At 35.7% G+C, this 26,647-nt stretch overlaps 1 protein-coding gene across 2 annotated transcripts in view; it reads right to left on the bottom strand.

The window, feature by feature from the left end:
• Window positions 1-26,647, bottom strand: part of LOC140047884 (DNA polymerase lambda-like) — a 42,943-nt gene that overhangs the window by 8,452 nt on the left and 7,844 nt on the right. The window contains exon 8 of one of the 2 annotated variants that reach the window (XM_072092911.1): window positions 19,323-20,274. The exons of the other annotated variant lie outside the window; for it this stretch is intronic. Coding sequence (XP_071949012.1) covers window positions 20,258-20,274 — 17 coding nt within the window. The 3' untranslated portion in view covers window positions 19,323-20,257. Of the gene's footprint in view, window positions 1-19,322; window positions 20,275-26,647 lie in introns of those variants that run through there. 2 annotated transcript variants of the gene reach the window in all.

Genomic DNA, 26,647 nt, shown 5'->3' with positions numbered 1-26,647 from the left:
TCAGAATTCAATAACGAGGGATGATTTTTTTTAATTGATGGTGTAGCCTACGGTAGATAGGCCTGCCGGTGATGGCATAACTAGCTTAATCGGTGAAAGCATAGAGAAATAAGTTAACTTATTCAGAGTGTGTGTATTGAGATTTGTGATAGGACTACCAGTAAATAATGGTTGAAATATTTCTGGGTAGGCCTATAGCTCTCATAGAGTAGGCTGTAAAGTTACCATGACGTACGACGTTTACAAATATATAACTGCGTCGCGCTACAGGTGCGCCACGCAATTAGTAGTTTTTTTTAAACGACCGCTTGTCTATTAATTTTGACGACGCGACGAGTAGGCCTATTTTGAATAAGATCTAGCATTTAGGCCTACTGTTGTGAAATGAGGTGCAAAAGTGATACATATAAATGACATTTCACTGTCCGTGTTTTTCAATGTTTTTAATATAAAATTGAATCTCAGTTTGCCGAGAGTGAAGAATATAATCATTAAATATTCCAAATATGTGCTTGGTAATTTGACATATAGGTAAAAAAAGCACAAACGTGTGTTAAAGATTGGCTTGCTTATAATTGTTAGCCTACATCGGGCTATCGAATGTTGCCATATCGTATGCACTACTAGAGACATGAAAACATTCAACCTGTAGAACGGAAATGACGTCTTTACTTTAAATCATTTACCACACTGTATCAATATAACAGAGACGTTGGGCCGAGGAAAACACTCCAAAACAACATAGCACATTTATAGTGGCAATGGCTTCAATACTATATTGTTGCTGTATGTTAAATGAACGCAATTTCAGTGCGACACAACATAGCATACTCTCTGTAGAAGAAAACAAGATATACCCCAATCATCAAAAACTGGAATCTTGCAATTAATTGTGGGATATAGAGTTACTAATAAAAACCCGAAAAACCACAAACTATCAGTCAAATGATATAATGACTATTATGATAGTCATTATACCATGATTATTATGACTATTATGGTAGGCCTATTTGACATTCGTCAATGTGGTCTAATATCAATACTGCATTGTATAACGTTCACACTGTAATGATGATAATTATGTTTTATCTAGCGCACCATACACACTCTGCTGCTTCATCGTTGTAGTATAACAACACTCATCTGAACGGACTAAGGTATATACCCGTTAATACCCATCTGAACGGACTGCTACCTGTATCTATCCTGTGTTCTGGATACCGACGAGGAAGTGATTACTGTGCCTATATCCGAGTTTACTTAAGAAACGTCCGAACACCTCACTATGACTCGACAACGAACACCTCCCACCTTAGGTCTAGCAACCGTCACGCCCACATACATAACAAAATATTACAACAATCAGAATAATTTATATTAAATAGTTTATTCTTTATTAATCAATTCGTGAAAAAATGCTTTTAATATCGAAATTATCTTTCCTAAAACATGAAAGACACATATGCATACATAATATAAACGGTTTGTCGGAAGGCGAAATAAACTCGTCTATATCTGTGATTTATATTCATTTAGAGTATATAGCAGCATTACGGCTATATACCATAGCAATTACTCAGAAAAACTGGCCGTTTTGTGATGAACAACGTTGAAAGTGAAGACATTTATTTGCCAAGATAAGCTTAGCTTTTATTACTTGCTGTACAGTATTATTACTTTCCAAAATGTACCTAGGCCTAATCGTAACAACATAAGATAAGGGCAGCAAAACTCACGTGAAATATGAAGTTTAGCAATAATGGTTCAGACAGACAATAATAAAACAACTTGATTACAGAGCCTTATCGATGATAAAGATTGCATTGTTCGCATTATCCCAAGAATATAATATTTCTCTGTTCCTATAGTAGTATAATATGACTTATCATATGTTTACATAATATTAAAGATAATGTACGTGTTATTAAATAATATTAATTCAGTGATTTAGTGATTTAAAAATTTAAATATACGAATATTTTAGTTTGTTAGTACAGTATTGGTTTTACATTAATGCTCAATTACTACAATATAATGTAAGACAAGCGGCGCCAGAAAAACAGTCCCCGTGACTTGGACCGTGCATTCAAAGTCTTTATGCGAGTTGGAAATGTCAAGTAGGCTCGCCAAGAACAAAACTTGCCGACTAAAAAAGAACTTGAGTGAAGAAAATGTTGACGTATGTAACTTGTACAGTAGTTAGTCTGTGTGTTTCTAAAATTTCAAAGTTCGTCTGCTAAGTTTGGTTGAACATAAGTCCTGCTTATAAATCATTAGTTGAACATTATACCGCTGTGATTATTGACTTGTATTTATATATCATTGTTTATAATAAACGAGTTATGCATTTAAAAAAGTCCTGCAAGAAAATAACTGTTTCTTTTACCACGGCCTTAATCCATATTTCCCGCGGTGCTTTGATCCCAGTGAGCTTATTCTCTGTCGGCTTTTGTCGTCAAGTATGGCTAACGCGTCGGGTAACGCGTTCCTTCGACGACGATAACAAGGAATGTTCATAATGTCCTTATCCATGACATTCGAATGCTGTCCTCCTATGCTCACATTGTGTTCATCTGCTGCGTTGTGCTTGTTATTGGCGACATCGTATGACAAAATCGACAAGAAACATTCAGATGAACTGGTGGTAACATGGGGTAAATCACAGGTTTCATCGTGTTCCTCGTCACTGGTATAGTTCGGCAAACCAAGAAGAGGTACTCTCAGGTTCTGCAACTGGTTAGGCTCAATACCTTCCATCACATTCGGCAGTGCGTTGCGCCTTGCCATTCTTCGTTCAGAGTAGCATGTTGTATCCTGGCCAAATTCTTCCATTTCAACTGTGTTGTTTATAGTATTAGTTACTTGAATTCGTTGGATGAAAATATCAAATGATAAAGTCTGAAATAAAAGCTGGTATATACCCACAAGTATAAAACACGTCTGTATTTAGGTATGATGTAATCTCGTATTTTCCAGCTCTTTTGTTTGTCAGGTTGCTTTAGTGTATGAGCTCTTTGTAAAGCACCAGTGCTTTATAGATTACGAACTATGACGTCACGGTTAGTCACGGGCATGTGTAAAAAGGATCATTACGTAATCAAAGCCAATATTTCGAGCCAATGGCAAGACAGTGGGCGGAGTCAACGACTTTGACTGTATACAGTTTAAATCATATATTGCAACAAGCAAATCAAGTGCTTGTCTGGTTATTTTATCAAAACATTTCATGTAAACACATATTCATAATGTCATCATTTTTAGTAGGTAAAAGTACGTTGTAGCACTCGTGAATCATTTGTTATTCCAATTGATTTGGGCGGTGCATTCCCTAAGATTTCACCAGCCATTTAGGGCCTATATAGATAATCATATTGAGAACCGATCTTCCATGTTCCATGGCATAAGTTTTTCATTTATGACAACGCATGTTTACTAAACAAATGTTGAAACATAGTTTTGCTTTCGATGACGTGTATTTAATTTTAAAAGCTTGGTGAGTGAGTGAGTGGCCGAGCGGTTAAGACAGTGGAACCGTAATTACGTAGCCATAACATCGGCAGGGGTTCGAGGCTCACTCACTCCATGGTTCTGGTGGTAGAACGAGTCTTCTCGGATAAGGACTATAAACCGTAGGTCCAGTGTACACATCTAGCTCGTGTGAACTTTAAAGAACCTAGTACATCTTTCGAGACGAGTAGGGGGTTACCCCGGTGTTTAGTTAGTTAGTACATCACAGCCACTTATCACCAACTGGGCCCTCTGGGAGACCAGTCTTTGACTGAAGAGGTTACCCAGTATAAATATAAATTTAAATTTAAATTCAATGGTTCCCACTGAAGCAAGCGCGCCGCAAGTGACTACTGAGCCATGACGCGATAGCTTATCCAAACTGTCGCGTGTACGTGTTAACTCGTGCGTTGTGTCCACATCCTTGCGTTCTGGAGCTAAAGCGTGTTTCCACTAGAGAACGCAACGCAGCGACGTATCGACGCAAAATATTGCGTAATCACAAGTAGAAACCGACGACGCAATAGTGTTTCAAACATCGCAGGTTTACTTTCAAGCAGGCATGATAGTAGACCATTATTTTGTCACAGGGAAAAGTGTAATTTCGTCAGCGACACCACGAGAATTATTGCATAAGAAATTGAAACATTTTTGTAGGCCTACCAGGGACTTGCACTTTGACTCAAATAGATTGTGTTTATCATATTTTACAATTCGTGTATTTAGTTAACAAACTGACAACAGTACACTGTCTGTCACCTAAATATCACACATTAATCATTTTCACGTTATGACGTGTTCTGCTTGTTCGCATCGAATAAGCACCTACTTAAAACTGCGTGATTTAAGCGCGTACAGTCGGGAGGATTATATCTGGACTAAACTCACTACCTGCGTCGTGTGTATCATCAATATCATGATGGCTGTTGTATTATCAATCAATATTATATCAAAATGCCATCTGTTATAGTCTAAATAATGCAAGACCAGGTATAAGTAGTTATCCAGTGTTAACGCAATCTCCATCACGCTCATATAATGGTACATAATATTATACAAAAACAACAGCAACAAAACAAAAACAGGTAAAGGTCCCGTATTCAATTCTGAACATAATGAGTAATGAACTGTTAGGAGCTCATCGGGGAGCTCATTTTGCCTCGGCATTATGTGGAGGGTGGCCAGTTACTTTCCACAGCGCCTTGTCCTCCCTAGTATTTTTAATCAGGTACTCATTTACAGCCGAGTAGAATTGAACCCGGTCTCTCTTGTGTGACAGTCAAATGTCCTAACCACTCAACTACCCAACTCCTAATACTCTACTGTATTCCGCTTCGTAGTTTATTTCTAAAATCAAGGACCAGTAGGCCTAATAAAATATCGATGTCTCTAACGCTCATATTACAAACTAAAGTCACATAATGAATGATAAACTTGCAATAAACACAACACAGATCAAGAATCTCAGAGAAAAAACGTAGGTGGATCCAGGGGTTGAGATATAACTCGCCCCGGGTCCTTTTATTATTTAAGGCATACGGTATGTTTTGAAATCCCCATTGAAACCCATCAATTAAAAATCTGATTTCGCAATATAACTAGGCGTAAGGGCCAACTCTAACAGCCTATGTTAATATACGAAAGGGGTTCAAATTCTTTATAATCAAGTTAATTAGGCTATGCAGGAAATATGATTGGCTGTTTTGGCTGTTATTTTTCTTTCTTTATTATACAGATTTATATTTTAGCTGATGTAGGCTTCCATGCAAGAGCCACTAGTAGGGGGCTGTATTTCTTCCCAACAGAACTACAAAACTGCAGAAAATGTTCGTCCTAAAGCGTGGTTCCCACTAGCGACGCAACACAAGGACGTAACGCAACACAAGTGAATTGACCAATCACAAGCGATGGCTTATTCGCTTGTGATTGCTAACTGTCTATAACTTCGCTTGTCATTGGTTGAAACGCTTGCGTTGCGTTTACGTCCTTGCGTTACGTTCTAGTGGGAACCAAGCTTTAGCTACAGGCCTACAATATATAATATCGTTGGTTAGTGACATTCGGTTTTAACAAAGCACGCCTAAATACTAACAGCTACAACATAATTCATATCTGTTTAAAGGGAAAGAAAACAACAGCCATATCTCCACTGCTTAATTAACTTAATTATAAAGAATTTGAAAGCCCCCTTTCTTTCGATTCTGTCAATTAGTCAAGCCGGTGTGTAATCCACGTGGCTGTGATACAAAATGTCAACAAGCAGCCATGGTGCCCACAAAACGTCAATTCAACTTAAATGCCGCTGCACAGTCATTTTGACTCACTGGAATTTTAAATCTTTAAGACATCCTCTCGTTATTAGATGTTAAGTGATTCATATTTCGTTCTTATTGTCTTTGATCAACATGATTTCAGTTGTCTTGTTATGTAAATTATTACATTACTTGCAGACAGTGATCTGCTAGGCAATGGGCCCAAACTAAAATTATACTAGAAAGTCTTTAACGCCCTTTGTCGTCGAAAGAAGGGGCGTGCAAAAAAGCGCCAGATTTTAAGGAGATCTAGAATTGGTCTTTAAAGTATGTCCTTAAATTGCCACAATGTTGTCGTGCTATTATTTCAATGTGTTTGGTAAAGATCGTAATTTTTTTTAAAATAAGACAATATTATGGGGAAGAAGAAAGAAAGTGTGCCGACTCAAGATTATTTAAATCAGGAGCAATTAAAACTAACTTGGGATTATTATCAAATCCCGACATATTAATCCATATCAAATCCAAATAATCTTCTACTAGTGATTATTATAGTGACACATTATAGTGCATAGTCATAATATGTATCTTTACGGTTCTTGAATGATATGGTAAATCAAGGAAAACCACCGACCACTGTGACTTTGACAAGACATTTAAATATCGAAGTGATCACAGTAAAGAATTTAAAATTTAAAAATGAAAACAAAAAACAACTCGAATGTTCTCAAAATGTCCACCTCTCTCGTCGTAGCTGCTTAAAGGCTTATAAAGATGTGCCAGGTCAAACTAGTTAAAAAAAATGTGTGGTGTGCACAAATATGGCAGTGATATGACATCATCATGTCTATTATGATGGGCACATCACATTTTTTTGTCAAGTTTGATTTGAAGTGATAGTGTAGACAGAGCTTTACGTTGCATCCAAAGGCACTGGCACAAGTCCATTTACCTTGTTCGGTCTCATCGGACTATCCCCACAAGGAGACTATTGCGTGTGGAATTATTGATAAGGAAGTATTGATACCCAAAACCCGGATGTTAAGATTTCAAATGATTAATAACATATGCAATATATTGAAAGCAGTCAAGTGTGACAGAATGAAACATGACCTAATTCAATTCATATAATAAATTAGTGGGTCAATCCTTTATTTGATGAACAAAGATTATAATAACGTTTTAAAACTTTGTTTGGATGGCGGAACACCAAAAAATCTCCTTTTTAATTTAAAGGTCATTCTCATAGAAATACAGACTCATTTACACTAGGACGAGAAAGATAAGCATGCATTTTTATTACACAACAAAATAAATAATAAAGGTTTTTCGTTCTAGAACTATAGGATAACCATTTATGCTGTCTTTGATAAAAAAAACCCATATTTTTTAATCACAATCAAATGACGTCATGATTATTAAAAACAATAAAATTGTTGTCACGATATTATTTTTCTTATCAATCTTGACATCATTTGATTGGACGTGTGAACATCATCAAAGGAAGAATATAGTAGTATAAGATAAGATAAGATAAGATAACTTTTATTGATCCTCAAAAAGGAAATTCAATGCTCGTCATAATAAAAAAAACAAAGAAAATACAATAAATACACATATAGCATATAACCATTCATATAAAAACAGCTAAAAAAATACAAGATAATATTATCTTTTTGACTTCCTGTTGTACTGGATGATACCGGAGGAAATAAAGGATTTGGCATATCGATTTGTTTTCACACTGAGGAGCCTCAATCTACCACTTGGATTAAGTTGGTCTATGATCACTTTGTGGAGAGGATGAGAGGCATCCGACTCAATGCGTTCGAAATCTTTCTGGAGGTGTTCTAGGTGCACATCGGTAATGGAAGGCAGTTCCAGACCAATCATTTTACCAGCCCGACGGATGAAAGTTTCAAGGCGTCCTTTATTCCCACCGGTAACATTACTATAGTTTATAGGATGAGAACTTGTTAGATTTCTTTTTTTATATATATGAAAAATGCATAATTATCTATTTATATCGTCGATCGTTATCATCCTAGTGTAAATGGACCTTAAACGTAAACAAACACCTATATGCCTACCAGTATCTCTTAAAGCAGGAGAAGTTACACGAGTAGCCTAATTAGTATTCCGAGAGGTCCTAATACAAGCGCAGATAAACGTGGAGGTACAATACCCACTCACAGAATTAAGAACTAGACATATAACTATACCACCAGAATCTCACTCAGAAAAAAGAAGGTATGCTAACTAAACAGTACAACATAATATGTATGAATATATTCGGAGAGCATTCCTAAATTCAACAAAGCGTAGGCAGCCTTCATGTGTTTTTGTCCGGGAATGATTGCAATAACTAGGCCACAGGAATTCCGCAAGAATTCTGAAAACTATGATATAACGTTATCAACAGATAACAATGACAATAAAAAAAACCTAATATCAAAATGATATTATCAAATACAAAACTAATACCGAGAAAAATTTTTAAAAATCCCCAAACAAACAAAACAAATTACTTTACCGAAAGCAAATTAATGACTATGTTTTGATGTTAATAAAGTTATTTATCTACGTAAGAAAGGTTGCGTGACATTGACTGATACATGTTGAAAACATTTCATAGAAAACATCAAAGCCTACAAAAGATTGTTAATCACATTGTAACGTCTTTACACACGACTCAGTCATTATGTCATTATACATGCATTTTCGTAATTTTCAAACAATCAATAATTATTACAGTAATAAACGAATACATTACATGGAGTGAGTAAATGCAACCATTTAGAAGCTTCCCATAAAGTGGATTTTACATTATATAGCTGTAGATATTTTGATATATTGAGTTAGGCCTACTTTTCTGGATTTTCTGCCAAACTTTTCTTTTTCTAATTGAATAATCAACTCTAAATGTACATAAACCTGCTCTCTTCTCACCCAGTGTTTCGTTCCTACAGACCTTTTCAGAAATATAAATATTGGTTTCCAAAAGTTTAATTAATTAATATTATTAATTGTAAACAGTATAATGGTATCTCCTGCAAAGCATTTTTGGAATTTTATATGAATTTTATTGAAATTTTAAATATCTAAAAGCCCATTTTCTCTGTAATTTTATTTGCCACCTTTTGAACGGCTCCGGGGTGTGTATGTATTCATTTACCGTTTCCATGCAATTTTGTTAAACATGGAGGTATAAAGTCTTTAAAGTAAAAACTACATTTTTGTAAAGGTTCGTGATTTATGAATAATAGCAGCAACCTATTGTTATGATGAAAAATGAGATAACTGTTAAAACAAACAGCAGAGTGAGCGGAAGGAACATGAGTCTATAATGACAAACATAATGATCAGGACACGACACGCTATTAATTTTCACTTTCAAAAACAGGTCATAATTTCACATTATAGACGTAACATCCGTATTTTTGAGAATTTTGTACAAGGTGTTCCAATATCTACCTTGGCTTAATGTATTAGGCTACGCCTATATGAATTGTTCTTCGTTTAGAGAAGCTGTATGAAGACATTATACGCCATGGGTAGCTACTACCAGTTTACTCCCAAACTAAAGCTTAGTCTACACTATCTAGGCATAGGTGTGATATACACAAATAAGGTAGTGATATGCCCAAATATGGTATGATATGATATCATCATGTCCATATATAAACACATCACATTTTGTTTGTCACATAAAGTTTGATAGTGTAGATAGAGCTTTAGACGATGTTCAGTCGTCGGCCTCCCGCTAATACCATTCCCATCCCCATCCCAAGAAACAAAATAATACCTGGAGCTAACTTCACTTATCATCACTATAGCTAATTCTAATAAATAGCAATAAATTACCTTCATTTTGGCTCAGTAAGTAAATTGAGAAATTGATATAGGACGCATTGATTGATTTATGTAGCATAACTCGTTCATTTTCATCCAAGCATTAAACTATATTATGTGTTAATACAATATTTAATACCTTGGAGTTAGTTACCATGACGATCGGAACTAATTTAATCCCTTGTTTTCAAGTATTCTTTAGTACATAATAAAAAGAATATGGTATAAATTTTTTGTTTGGAAAATTTGAAATGTGAAGGATTAAGAGACATTGTATTGATGATTGATTATAACACACATAACAATGGGGGGGGGGGGAGATGTGAATACTAAAATATAAAAGAAGCGAGCTGATGCAGATGATACAATCGAAGATAAGATGATGCGATGTTGACATGAAATGAGCTATATGCAGATGATACAATCGAAGAGGATGCGATGTTGACATGACATGAGCTGATGCAGATGATACCATCGAAGAGGATGCGATATTGACATGACATGAGCTGATGCAGTTGATACAATCAAAGAGGATGCGATGTTGACATGACATGAGCTGGTTCAGTTGATACAATCGAAGAGGATGCGATGTTGACATGACATGAGCTGAGATGATACAATCGAAGAGGATGCGATGTTGACATGAGCTGATGCAGATGATACAATCGAAGAGGATGCGATGTTGACATGACATGAGCTGATGCAGATGATACAATCGAAGAGGATGCGATGTTGACATGAGCTGATGCAGATGATACAATCGAAGAGGATGCAATGTTGACATGACATGAGCTGATGCAGATGATACAATCGAAGAGGATGCGATGTTGACATGACATGAGCTGATGCAGATGATACAATCGAAGAGGATGCGATGTTGACATGACATGAGCTGATGCAGATGATACCATCGAAGAGGATGCGATGTTGACATGACATGAGCTGATGCAGTTGATACAATCGAAGAGGATGCGATGTTGACATGACATGAGCTGATGCAGTTGATACAATCGAAGAGGATGCGATGTTGACATGACATGAGCTGAGATGATACAATCGAAGAGGATGCGATGTTGACATGAGCTGATGCAGATGATACAATCGAAGAGGATGCGATGTTGACATGACATGAGCTGATGCAGATGATACAATCGAAGAGGATGCGATGTTGACATGAGCTGATGCAGATGATACAATCGAAGAGGATGCGATGTTGACATGACATGAGCTGATGCAGATGATACAATCGAAGAGGATGCGATGTCGACATGACATGAGCTGATGCAGATGATACAATCGAAGAGGATGCGATGTTGACATGACATGAGCTGATGCAGATGATACAATCGAAGAGGATGCGATGTTGACATGACATGAGCTGATGCAGATGATACCATCGAAGAGGATGCGATGTTGACATGACATGAGCTGATGCAGATGATACAATCGAAGAGGATGGGATGTTGACATGACATGAGCTGATGCAGATGATACAATCGAAGAGGATGCGATGTTGACATGACATGAGCTGATGCAGATGATACAATCGAAGAGGATGCGATGTCGACATGACATGAGCTGATGCAGATGATACAATCGAAGAGGATGCGATGATGACATGACATGAGCTGAGATAATACAATCGAAGAGGATGCGATGTTGACATGAGCTGATGCAGATTCTGCAACCCAATTAGGATCATCACAGGACTATCGAAATATTCCACAAGAAGGAAGAGCGAATGGAAGCCATGCACCGATCAAAGTTTGTAACCAGAAACCGAAGTTCAATCCGTTTCACAGTCTCCAGAGACGCATTATTCAGTACAAATATCACATCCATGTAATACAATGCTAGCGAACTAAACAACGATAATATAAAACGAATGACGCAATTGGAATATCAATAATGGATTTGTGAAAAATTACAATTGATTATTTTTTAATGTAGACTTTCATTACATCGATAATGGCTTCACCAACGAACACAGATCCCTGGCGGATCTTATATTATTCAATATAGTATTAATTGATTAAATCCATTACGATCGTACGCTGATAAGAATCATGGCTTATAACACGAATCAATCATTATTTCTTGTTTTTGATATCTAATAAATACATTTGCATTAACTTAAAGAGCTAAAGATAAGTATCAAATACGGAAATAAAAAACACAATATATGCTTATATTTTAGGGCTACATATAATATAAAAGAGGAACGCAGGAGGATGATCATCATGCCATAACATAGGAAGTATTGTATACCCGTTCTTAAAGCTTGGGTCCCACTAGCGACGCAACGTAAGAAAATACCCTTCCAATCATTGTGTTTGCGCCTGCCACGATGTTTGCAGCACTATTGCGTCGTCGGTTCCTACTGTATACTTGTGATTACGCAAGACAGCACTTTGCGTCACTGTGTTGCGTTCTAGTGGGACACCTCAATTTAGGGGGCACTCCTTATGCCAATTAAGGAGGTATACTGTCCTGGAATAAGCAGGAGTGGGAATAAACGACTATTCTGCTCTCACAAAATCGACAGTCAAACACGACCTACAACCGTATTTGTTTATTTTAATGAGTTCGGCTCATAGGAGACAGAGGTTTGATTGAGATAAGTGTGTACTCAAAAAATTCTTTTGACATTAATTTTCCAATCAAACAAAAGTATTTAAAGAGCGATATAAATGACGCAGTGGTGTAAAGGAGAAAAATATAACGAAAAAGAGGAGGGAAAATAGTGGTTGTTCACACTTCAAAAGCGCCATAGAAAGGGAAATCGGCAAGCTGGAGTGAGAAATAATCATTAATCCGTTATTATATTCATATAGCCTATAACAACTGGAAGCTATACTCGGCACAAACACGTATAACGAGAAAGATGAGGAACATTATTCCACAATCACATGACCTCTAAACGCAGGTAGTCTCGGGATGGTATTCAACTACACTAATATTGTTATATTATACGTATACTAGTAAGAAACATTGAGTATTCCTAGAATGTAACTGTACGATTCGAAAGATTATCGGAAGACAATTTATAATCAGTGAGAACTATAACCCATTATTATAACATGATTTACCGGGTACGAAGTGTGTATTTTATATCCAAGAAAAAAAACCCTCCAAACAAACAAAAACGGCGTTCTAATAACAATTACAGTATTTGAGATACCCTTATTCAACCACTGTAGGCCTATCTCCACATTACTACAGTAAAATATGTGCCCAGTATATCAGGAATAATATAATCTTGTATCACAAATAATGTGAATCATTTACGGTTATGTTATAGTTTGAGATAGTAGGAGATACATGTGAAACACATGTGATGTTGTATTATAAGTAGGCCTACTCCTATGCTACTGGAGAAAGATTATAGGGTGGTAGACGAGTGAAATGGCACTGACACCAAGGTTGCAACAACACAACATGCTATGTAATTATTTTGTATGAGAAATGTGATGGATTTTTACAAAAACGCAGATTAGTTTAGATCGAATTAATATTTTTTTTAAAATACAAACCACATTATTTTTTTTTAAAGAATTATGAAGATTTTATTTTTCAAAGTTTGGAAGAGCCAGGATTCATTGAAGGAAACGATAGATACGATGTATAAAAAAAAATATATATTCAAAGAAATATATATTTTTTTAATAATTGGTAGGACAATGACCATTGAAATAAGTCTATAGTTACGACTGTTATACCAAGAACTAAGCCATACGAAACTGAGTCTATTTTGAAAGACTTAATGAAGAAATAATGAGGAAATAATACACATGTACGTAGGCCTATTATTATAGATAATAATGATGTTACTAAAAATAGTATTCAAAGAATTCATTAAAAAAATGCAGGTAAATTTAACACGTACGTGCGGGTTGACGGCGGCGCTTTAACGACGCGCGTGCGGGTTGACGGCGGCGGTTCAACGACGCGCGTGTTGGTTGACGGCGGTTGAACGCGCGACGTGAGGATTGACGGCGGTTCAACGCACGGCGTGCAGGGTTGATGGCGGTTCAACGTGCGTCGGTTGGCGGCGGTTGAACTCGCGTGCGGGTTGACGGCGGTTGAACGACGTTCGTTCGTTTTGTAAAAATCCGTCACATTTCTCAAATTATTCGGCTCTTTAGTTGTTGACAATTATAACACCAGGTTATGACGTAATAAATATTAATTACGATAATATAATATCTTGCCAACAAACAAACAATATTTATTATTTACAACATTACATAGAAACACATTTTTAATCCGATTGTTCAGATTTACGAAAATTCATAGAATAGAAACGGAATCTATCCGGAAGTATGCACTACCGCCTTCGATATTCTTATTCACGGATCGAAATTATTAATATAAATTTTACATAGAAAAATAGTTTTAATTTTAATGATTGTTCGTAATAATAAGAATACTATGAAAATCTTCTCAGTCCGGAAGTATTTAATATCTACAACCTGTTATGTTTAAAGATGTATTGTCCCTTTGACTAATTCCAAAAAAATAAAAAATAAAAGATTTCGAAAAAACGTGGGTCATTTTGAAGTATCATAATAATTATTAACTATCACCAAAAATTTTTCGAAAAAAAAATTGTTTAACTGAAATACAGACGTTTTTTTGTTAAAAAAATAACTTTGACTTCCAGTCAAAGTTTTCAATCAAAACATATCCCATAATGAAACGCGCTTGTTTGGCTACTCTGTATGCATAATCATAAAACTTACTCATGATCTGTGTGAAAATACCTTCTTAACCGTGACGAGTTGTATAATATCCTTATTTAGCATATGCATAATGCGTACTAATGGTTTGAAATATTTGTTTACTTTTGCTCGTGACGATTTTCCAGATGAAATGTAATCAAACTAATTTACCTGTTAATTACGTAAACTTGTTGTTTTTGGCTCGAATTTTCGACTTAAAGTGAATAACTTTAATACCTGTATTACTTTGATATGGCCACTTTAAATTTAGAATATTTTGACCTTCATTTTATTGTGTTTCAAGGGACAATACATCTTTAAGGTAAAAGAACTCATTTTAATTTTCATAAATAAATATCGTGTAAGATATTATGGTAAAGTATTGTCGACTAGAAAAATAAAAAATAAACCAAATCGGTTTTGATCGATTTACTTTTAGAAATCTCAATTAAATACAATTTAGATGTAGGCCTAATGATGAACCAAGCAAAAACATATAGAATTAACTAAAATGTTGTTTTCAAATGGGTTGAAGAACATTCTCATCAAAACCATAATAAACAAGGCCATGTCGCGTTCTCAAGTTAGTGTTTACCGACCAACCGACCGACAGTGAGCTGTAGAGTCCCTAAAAATATAGACGGACAAGTGTTTAAAGCTCTGTCTACACTATATTAAACTGTATGTGACAAAATATGTATGTGATGTGCCCATGGACATGATGACTAGTTCCATCGTGTAGGCAGAGCTATATAAAAAAAACACAAATAATACGGTATAAAAATATGTAAATCAGATGTAAATCACTTAACAACGCAGTGCGGCAACATTATTTGTATTATGTTATGTATGTTCACAATTGTTGTTTTGGTGGTAAATTTGTATTTTCGTCGTTGTAATACATTAAATCATTTTAACTGTTTTCAAGGTATTATTGACATACAGATGTTGCTGGTATATTTTTTATCGATTATAAATACGCTGGAGATGTTTGTAAATGGCAATACACATGCCACATTTACTGTTCATAAAATAAGCTTATTCATCAGGGATATGTAAACCTCCCTGTTTATAAATAACGAAATATTTCTTACAAAAAAAAACGCCGCTCGACTTGTTGACGTAACAGTTTAAAAGATATATTGTCCTCCTAAAAAATTATCTTTTAAAATTGTTTTTTTAAATATGCCATTTTAATGTCAAATAATAGTTATTCACTTTGACCAAAAACTGTATCGAAAAAAAATTATTTACCTGAATGAATGTAAATTAAAGCAAAAAAATACTTAAATTGTCTGGCAAACAATAGTTTTTGTTTAAAATAAAATGTCTTTTGTCTTTTTGAATAACTGGGATAGGGCCTACTCATGAACAATAACAATTGTGAAAAAATATATATATTTCTTCGTAAATACCACCACCACCACCAATATGCCCATAACATCTCAGCAAAGAATCATATATTGCTTCATCGTTACATAACAATTCTCCAATAATAAAAAGGCTTCCAATGCCATGAAGTCAACAAACATGTAATGACGTATTACCAATTAACCAATAATTGCTAATTGATCTTTGACTTAATGTGTTTGGAACTAAACAAGTTCTTGATAATTCTGTATAGTCATTCAAAAACAATAAACGTTTGTCGAAGTGTGGATTTTATTCGACGGTGGCTGCACTTTTTTCATTTTCTTCGAAATCGAAATTACAACAAAAACGCAAGCTTTGACCGTGCATAGTATTAAACCAGGGAGTTGTCTAATAACAACTCCCAGATTAAACGGTATACACAATATATTTCACAACCACAATCGCTGATGCAACATACCCATAACTACTACTCGATGAAGTACGCTACGCTCGTGTGTTGTTTTCATAACTATTATATATATTCTATAATAAATAAACAGGCACAGATGAATTCTAATAAAACAGCCCGGTGATATGCTGAAATCTAATTAATTAATTTGGAACGATTATGATGAGGCAATCTGTGAGAATGTCGAGATTCGAACCCGGAACTTTCTGCTTGATGTCCTAACCATTAGAGCACTAGGGCTTTTATGGTATTGTTCAAATTCGATTGGATAAGGACTCTTAACACTCTCGGCGTGGTACGGAGGAACAGCACAAGTCCCTCAATTGATAATATAATAAATAGGCCTCTCTATATATTATAATAATTATATGGCATAGCCTAAACAATTCCTCTATAACACCCATATACACATTATGGTCAGCCACGGCGCTCTTAATATAACGAATGATACGGTGTTTATCTACACCACCCGTGCACGCTTATTATACCGCGGCGCGTATTCTACCGCGGCGCTTATTCTACTGCGGAGCTTATTCTACCGCGGCGCATATTATACCGCGCGGCGCTTCGGTCATTTACGGTAAAGCAAAAGTGCGTTGATTCGTCTTCAATGTTAATTTTCAATACGTTTCACAATAAATTATATAAGGGATGTGAAGATAAAAATCCAATGCACTTAATAAAAAACAATATGCTGAATATCCAACAGTTGAAGACAACAACTGAAAACAAGTCATTAATCTCAAACGTGTCCTAACATCCATCAATTAATTTATTAAGAAAAGCACTTGCCTGATATAACGAATATCGACGCGTGTAACATACGATACAGGCTTACATTACTACAGTGGCATGGTTCACACCAAACTACAACATAATACACACGCTTGCTTCATTCGTATTAAAATCACCATGATACATGACTTTAACCTCTATCTACACTATCAAACTAGTTTGACAAAAAAAGTGTGATATGCCCAATGGTAGTGATGTGCCCTAATATAGTAGTGATATGCTTAAATATGGTAGTAATATGACATCATCGTCTCCATATATGGGCACATCACATTTTTTGTCACATAACATTTAATAGTGTGGACAGAGCTTAAAGTTAAATGGTCTAAATGTAAAGCGCCAAATGGTACTAAATTTGATAACCGTTGAATACGGACATAACCGCATAGCAAACGGACACATTAAGATTGGTTCTCACTCTCTAGTGAGAACAAAGCTTTAAGGTTACCACCTTTGATATTGCTATAGGGCCGACCTGTTACCAAAATCTTTCATCTAAGCCTAACGTATATAAAACATACAGTATTATATTTACTGGAATAACAATCGATGCATTTCAAAGCTCTTTGTAGAAGGCGAAAAAAGTAAAACATTTTAGGCAAAATGCTGAATTTGATTTACAGTCCAAACGGAGATGGTGACGTGTATGCATCTAAACCTTAAGTGTGAACACAGAGAAAACGATACATATTGTATGAATATGGCCTTAATCTTAGTTAAAAGCACTTACAAATGCGATTTAATATCAATGACGTCAGAGCCTGCCTTGTTTTTTAATCTAGCTCAGCTCCGTTCAATTCATACACAAATTTGAATCAGTTCGCATATCGCTGCTGTGGACGAGTTGATATATTATTGCAAGCGTTTAAAATCATGCCTCCCCTGCCTCTCATCATACAATCCTACCCCCTCTAGATCCGTGGATCAACAGACAAATGTTATTTTTTGACGCTTAATGTTATTGTTGTTGTTAGTTAAAACCTAAAATGGGTCGCATACAATGTTCTTTATAAGCATCGTGACGCAAGTTGTGTGTTGGCAGTGTGAACAAGGTCTTAGCTATACTGCAGTAAGTTCCTAATAAAATTAGCATTTTACCAAGGAATAAAAAATAAGTCTTCATTCTGTTATTGTAGAATTATGGTACTTTACTATTTTAATAATTGTTATACAAAAAATGTTTTTCCCCTTAAAACATGAAAAATGAAGATTAATTAAATCAGACCTTGAATTAAATATGTTATTTTGTATTTTAAACAAAGTTAATCCCTTCCGTAAAAAAAAAAACGGGAAAAAAAATGTTTTATCATATAAAATGACAATTTTGTTGTTGTCAAATCCAACCAAAAACCCATTGCTGGCAGTCAATTTGACTATTTGACTTTTTCAGTTAAATAAATTTTCTTTCGATTTAATTTTTGTTCATAACTATTATGTGACATTAAAATGCCATATACAAAACAAATTAAAAAAATCATTTTTTTCAGGGGGACAATACATCTTTAAGCAGTGTTCAAAATCAACAATGCGTTGTGTAATAAAAGTAATGTACTAAATGCGTGTTCAATTTACTCCAGTACACTAAAAACAAAGATGTTAACACGGAGGAATTGAACAACCATTCATTTTATAATTCATTCCGTAACAGTGTAGCGAAACCGAAAGTTGTATGGAAGAAGAAAATAATGAAAGTTGATAAGTTGCGTCCGACGAACGGATGAATGAAGGATGTTGAGCAGCACGCTAGATCACAGTTCGCCAGATTAAACACACATGATGCAGATGTCAACATTTCATTGAATTCTTTATTCAACAACACTTGTGTATACTGCTAATGCGCAACGTAAGTGAGATGACCAACCACAAGCGATGGATTATTCGAACTGTCGCTTGTCATTGGTCAACACGCTTGCGTTGCGTTTACGTCCTTGCGTTGCGTCCTTAAATTAAAGCTTGGTTCCCACTAGAACGTAACGCAAGGACGTAAACGCAACGCAAGCGTTTTAACCAATGACAAGCGAAGTTATAGACAGTTAGCAATCACAAGCGAATAAGCCATTCACTTGCGTTGCGTTACGTCCTTGTGTTGCGTCGCTAGTGGGAAACACGCTTTATGAACGAGCGAGGATCCAGGAAAGAGTGACCCAATTCGGTCATAATTAATTTAATTAAAAGTATAAACTAAATAATGAGGTGAAAATGAATAGTATATGGCTACGCTGCCGAGATGATTTCTTTTTTTTTCTTTGGAGGGAGGGGGAGGGGGTAATTAATAATTGGACTGGACCCAACTCATTAATAATACATTGCAATGCGTATGAACACAGCTCATCCATGAATGACGCATTATTGTAAGTGTAACTTGTGCAATAATGTTGTTGTTTTGTAGACAGTGGTTTTACAAGGCATCAATAATTAAATATCCTAAGTCTCTAAAACATGGAATTACAATTAGAATGTATTTCATAATCAGACAAGACAAAGGTTGTTATCTACAACAACTTTCAAACATCAATTCTATAACTGCTATGATAAAAACACATTTCTATTGTATTATTATTATAGGCCTATGTTTGACAAAATAAATGAACACACGATGAAGGCCAATTTACACAGACGAGCGGTACGGTAACGGTAAGCGGCAAACCGCGTAGCTTGTCCCACGTAAAATCTCTATCTATCCTGCAGGAAACCGTCCACTCCACGCGGTGTGTAAATGGTCATAAGGAATAACATAGATTCTCTATGTTTATTATCTTTACCGCTCGTCTGTGTAAATGCGGCGGTACAGATTTCGCCTGATTCGTATCTTGTTACCATACTCGCAACATCCCTCACCCTATAATTCACAATTATTATCGAGTTCTGTTAAAACAATGTTTTTATTATGCTTGGTTCCCACTGGAGACACAACACAAGGACGTAACGCAACAACACGCTTGCGTTGCGTCTACGTCCTTGCGCTTCGTCCTAGTGGGAACCAAGCTTTACTATGCATTGTTGAACATAAATCATTTTGCATATATTTACAATAGGAAAAAATGAATGCTCAGTTGGAAAAAATGAAAATTATTAAAAAGAAAAGTTTATTTTTTATTATCAACTAAAAGAAAGCATTTGTACCAGGCCATTATTTAATTAAATGATTCATTATCAGCGTTGTAAACTTGAACTTTAGGGCGACAAACTTGTACAGTTTAATGACTTTTTAGACTAGTTTGACGTAGAAACTCGACTTGAACAATTTCATTTTGTCGGTTGCAGTAAGCAAAGGGACGTTGCATAATCCGCCAGACGGCCAGTCACATTTAACAAGAGATGGAATCTAGAAAATAATATCCGAAAGGTGATTATTATTAATTAAATTCAGTTTTTTAATTGTTAGGTTCCTCGCTGGTTTATCAAGTTAAATTAATCTGTCTGCAAATTGACGCACCTCCTTATATAGTTAAAAAGTGCGCGCGCGACAAAGGGCAGGCTATTAAACGAAATTACTGGTAGGTATATACGCGCGACTGGGGAAACATTCTGATGATCCAGACGTCATCGGATGTTGACAAGTGAATGTATTATTTGTAATCAAGAAAGTAAAGATCTTATACTGAAAAAAGATATTCCTTTAAGACGCATAGACATTTATTGGGCAAAAGTAGTCCCTTTTTAAAGCGTGGTTCCCACTAGCGACGCAACACAAGGACGTAACTCAACGCAAGTGAATTGACCAATCACAAGCGATGGCTTATTCGCTTGTAATTGCTAACTGTCTATAACTTCGCTTGTCATTGGTTAAAACGCTTGCGTTGCGTTTACGTCCTTGCGTTACGTTCTAGAGGGAACCAAGCTTAAGAGGGCGTGCTTGAATCTGAGCGTATTATTACAGAATTGGTATTCATGACCAGATGTTTTATCCTCTCATGGTATATTTTAAAGGATCTATAAATCGAGATAGGCCAGTTTAATTTGGGTTAATTTCCAAAATAAATGTGTAGATTTACAACGTAAAGCGTGGTTCTCACTAGATACGCAACGCAAGGACGTACGCGCAACGAAGCAAGTTGACCAATTATAAGCGATGGCTTATTCGCTTGTGATTGCAAACTGTCTATAACTTCGCTTGTCATTGGTTAAAACGCTTGCGTTGCGTTTACGTCCTTGCGTTACGTTCTAGTGGGAACCAAGCTTAATAATTGTGTTTGCCCCAGCCGTAAAGCGTGGTTCCCACTAGCGACGCAACGCAAGGACGTAACGCAACGCAAATGAATTGACCAATCACAAGCGATGGCTTATTCGCTTGTGATTGCTAACTGTCTATAACTTCGCTTGTCATTGGTTAAAACGCTTGCGTTGCGTTTACGTCCTTGCGTTACGTTCTAGTGGGAACCAAGCTTTACGTTGCGTTACGTCCTTGCGTTGCGTCGCTAGTGAGAACCAAGCTTAACGTGTTATCTAATTTATCTTATACGAGCAGGCATAGGCCTACTCGGAAGGCATACGAGCAGGCATAGGCCTACTCGGAAGGCATACGAGCAGGCATAGGCCTACTCGGAAGGCATACGAGCAGGCATAGGCCTACTCGGAAGGCATACGAGCAGGCATAGGCCTACTCGGAAGACGCAGAATTTAAAAACCTAGAAAAGGCCTTGCTGCAGAGAACAATTACAGTAGTTAAACAGTAAAAATCATTAATAAATACTAAATTTAGCCGAATAATCTGGCGAGGGCGTTGATCCACTTAACGCAGTCTCGTAGGAAAACCCTGTTAGGTTAATCCTTCCGTAAAGCCCAGGGATTTGTCGGTCTCAGAGCTGGGCACGCGCGACATCCAAGCAGTTGTTGAGCAGACGGTTTATGGCGTTTTAATTACTATTTTTCTAATTCTTTGCTTTATTTTAATGCCAAACGTTAGGTATACTGCGGCTGGTTGTCACGTTCACATTGCGGTGCTAGTGTATTAAAAACTAGTTGTATACATAATTTAATAACTTCATTATCATGTCAGAATGGGTATTAATGAGAATTCAATAATGGAATTCCTCTTTGCCAACGATGTAGTTAAAATATTCGGAATAATCACAGACTATATAGTCAGCTGTGTAATGCGTTGTTCCCTCCCTATAGAGACGCAACACAACGACGTGACGTAATGTAACGTAAAATGTAACTCAACGACGTAACGAAACGTAATGGATTTGACCAATGACAACCGATGGATTATTCGAACTGTCGCTTGTCATTGGTCAACTCGCTTGCGTTGCCTTTACGTCCTTACGTTGCGTCCTAGTGGGAACCAAGCTTAAATATCACTAATCAGTTAACTGGGTTAAACCATACAAAGCTAGCGAGTTGATTTGGATTAACCATTTATGATATTTCATGAATTAGAATTTTGTTGGCCCGGAACGGGAGCTTAGCAGCTGAGGCAGGGGGTTCCTCAATAATCGAAACACATTTGGAAAAATAATTAGGCCTACATCCAAATATAAGAAAATCTATTTTAAAAATCAAATAACATCATAACAATTCTTAACATGCAATTCGCCCTAAACTCGTGATGTAATAATTCAAAGCAATTATAGGAAAATGATTGACATGATACTTTAGGCAACGTCGGCCCACCATACTAAACGCATATTACAGATACAATATAGATTTTAGATTTATTTAATCTTAACTATTCAATTCTACGTGTCTATTTTCTGTGAAATACAGCAAATAAAATATCATTGATTACTATGCTATATTTATATATGATTCACGCGTGCATCATTCGAACGACGCACCGTAACCTAGGTTACATATCAATTAATCACTTATTGACTACACCTTATAATGACCTGTTCAGAAAACGTATTTTAAAAATCTAAATTTATAATTATATTTGAAACCGTATATTATGGAAGTGTAGTGTGTTTCTAAGCGTGTAGCTACGAAACACGCCGATAATTAATCATTACTGTCAGAAAATGGCTCATTATGATTTTCCGGTCAAGTACAAATGAAAATAAAAAACGTATGCAAAGCATTTGTGAAAAGAAATAAAGCATTAAAAAATAAGAATGGTATTAATTGACATTACAAGTCACTGATAAAACTAGGTAATGAACTTAATATATGCTCATCCTTGGTTACCCTAGGTTACAGTAACAATTAAAAAAGTAATCAGCAAAAAAAAATATACGAGTTTATAACACCATGATGATGAAACGACCATACATCATAAAAACCTATAGTTATTCACGTGTTTTGTTTATTTTTTTTTGCGATCGTATTTTAACGTACGTGCATATTTTAAAAAATTATAAAAATGATCACTATAATTCGTCAAAGTGACGATATTAAATTTTAGTTTTCTTCAGCAAACATTACATAATATTAAACAACACATAAATGAATGAGTGCTGCTAAGGGGGGGGGGGGGGGGGTGATGTGACTCTTCAAATCTGGCGGCCAGAGCATAAAGTCCAATTACACAGACGAGCTGTAACGGTAACAAACATATAGAATCTATGTTATTCTTTATGACCATTTACACACAACACGGAATGGACGGGCGGTTTCTGCTAAAGGTAGATAGATGCAGATTTACATGGGACAAACTACGCGGTTTTCCGCTTACCGTTACCGCTCGTCTGTGTAATTTGGTCTTAACACAATGGAAGAGGACTGCGGAGTCAAGGGTAGATATCTATCACACTCTAACACTAACTTCCAGAACATAACAAATTATATGAAAAGATTGCCCAAAAAAATTACCGTAGTCAATGGCAAACAAACTGATACATATTCATTACAACAACAATAAAGCATGTTTTCTTTTTAAGAGCATAAAACGGAATTTTCTCCTCAATGTTACATACACTACGTGCTTAACCTGAGATAACCGGTCGAGGCTCTTCAAAGAACATTCTACATATTAACGCCACTGGGTATTTAAAAGTGACAGAACGGCCACATAAAACTGTGTAATCCAAATTAATTGTGAAGACTTCCGTTTAAAACGAGTCAATATCAACTGTAATATCCATTTCTCTAACCTACATTGAAACGTAAACTATTAATCAAACGGGTATTAGTCTTTGATTTAATTAATAGCCTAACAAACGTAACACTGTGAGGTTCTTTTACTGACGGTACCAAGGTTTTGCTGGGAGGAAGACATTATAGAACGATACATCTGAATAAAACCGCTACATACACAACAATCCAAATATTTCCGCAAACAAATTTATCATTTTTATTGCAATACTATCAAGTAAAGCTTGGTTTCCACAAGGACGCAACACAACGAAGGCGAATGACCAATCACAAGTTTAAGACCCATTTACACTAGGGCGATAACGATCGACGATAAATAGATAAACATAGATTTTTGTTTGATAAAACGAAAGAAATTAGAACATTTTTCATTCTAGAACTACAGTATAGGATAATCATATATGCTGTATTTAATAAAAATATTATTTTTGAAAAACCAATCAAATGACGTCATGATCAATGAAAACAATAAAATCGTTGTATTGTAACGATATTATTGCTCTTACTAATCATGACGTCATTTGATTGGACGTGTGGAAATATTATTTTCATAAAAGGCAGCATAGATGATAATCCTCTAATTCTAGGATGAAAACTTTTTAAAATTCTTTTGTTTTAGGTATGAAAAATGCATATTTATCTTTTTGTCGTCGATGGTTATCGCCCTAGTGTAAATGGGCCTTTAGTCCAACTGTCACATGTAATTGGTCAATTCGCTTGCGTAGCGTACGTCTTTTCGTTGCGTCTAGTGGGAACCAAGCTTGAGGGATATCGAAGTGGCGGATCTAAGGTTGTTTTGAAGGGTATGGTTCTACCGATTAAGTGGACACAACCCGTGAACTAAAAAAATGGCAGGCGAACCCAAGACATTTAAATATTTAGGCTACTTTAATAATCATCACTTGATAGGTGTTTGCTTTACAGAGAATCCTAACAGATCTGGGTTCGAAAATAAATATTCCAATGTTTCAGGTCTGTTAGGATTCTCTGTAAAGGATCCATATTGATGACAGCGTGGAAAGAAGATGAGGGTGTCCAGGCTTAGGCTTAGGCCTAAGAGGTTGAAAAAAAATCGCGAGCGGGAATGACATACGCCGCCAATAGTTTGACTTTTCAATTCAATTCAAACATTACATTCAAAACATTTCATTCAAAACATTTCGTTCAAAACATTTCGTTCAAAACATTTCATTCAAAACATTTTATTTAAAACATTCAATTCAAAACATTTCATTCAAAACATTTCATTCAAAACATTCAATTCAAAGTATTCAATTCAAAACATTTCATTCATATGTCGCGCCATTCAATTCATATCGATGCATTTCATTCACATATCGCGTCATAAAATTCATATCATCGAAATGTTGCGTAAACGGTGTTCCATATTTATATATATAAACGAGAATTTTAAAGAGTCGCTATCCAATCGAGTTTGAACAATACCATGAAAGCACCAGTGGTCTAATGGTTAGGACATCTGCATATCAAGCAGAAGGTTCCGGTTCGAGCCTCGGTTGGGCGACTTTTTCTCATTCTCACAGATTTCCTCATCAGTATCGTTTCAAATTAATTAAATTTCAGTATATCACATTTTTCTCGCAATAATAATATCACAATCGTCATACTACTAAAATCAAAGGGTATGGTCACATGACACCGTCGCCAACGTCACCATATTCTAATCAAAACAAATCATTATCTTTTTTCTCACAACTTGTCGGAATAATAGTGAGGTAAAGATCATTCATCATTTTTATTATTATTTCTTTATCTATTTGACAACACGTATTCTGGTGATTACGTCATGTGACGTGTCATCATTTGTGTCCGCATCATCCGTGTGCACAATCCGGATATGGTTCTTAATACGATTATAAAGCATGCACCTATCAATTAGACCCACGATTAAACTTAGGTCTACTATGATAAATGGTCCCAGGTAAAAGTCAATTGGGATTTTAAGATTTAAAATATTAACAGCTACAGTGATTAAGTTCCCTTAGGTTGACCCTGGTCTCCCCAATTTCAGTTTTTTTTGTTATGTATATACTGAAACAGACCGAATAAATAATGAAATGATATTTAAAAAAAAAACTGTACGTAGGCTACACATACGATCTACAACACTTGGTGTATAAAGCACTTGTCTACACTATCAAACTAGTTTTACATAAATATGGTAGGGATATGCTTAAAAATGGTAGTGATATGACATCACCATGTCCATATATGGGCACAACACATTTTGTTGTCACATAAAGATTGATAGTGTAGACAGAGATTAACATGGCTCATTTATTTATGCTTCGTGTAAGCTGCATCTATCAATCATTATTACACACATATTACCTGTAGCTGGGCATTACTTATAATATTAATTGTGTTAGAAAATGATTATGTAAGACGGTATTACGTGCAACGATTACAGATATATATTATTATTAATTGAATCCAAAGGCAAATTACTGAAAAAAATGACAATGCTGTGGGTATCAGTGGCTGGATCTCAATGGAGATACAAAAAAAAAAGCGAAAAGCTAAATCAAAACGATAAAGTAAACAGCCAGAAAAGTTAGCAGAGCTTTCGGGCAACACTAGCCCTTCATCAGTGCAAGTGAGGGAATTTGGATAAAATCATAGCATAAGAGTTAATTAATTAT

This window comes from Antedon mediterranea, chromosome 4 (genome assembly GCF_964355755.1).
Source record: "Antedon mediterranea chromosome 4, ecAntMedi1.1, whole genome shotgun sequence".
Taxonomy (NCBI): domain Eukaryota; kingdom Metazoa; phylum Echinodermata; class Crinoidea; order Comatulida; family Antedonidae; genus Antedon; species Antedon mediterranea.
Note: the sequence above shows the minus strand (reverse complement) of the source record. Positions and strands in the feature narration are given on the sequence as shown.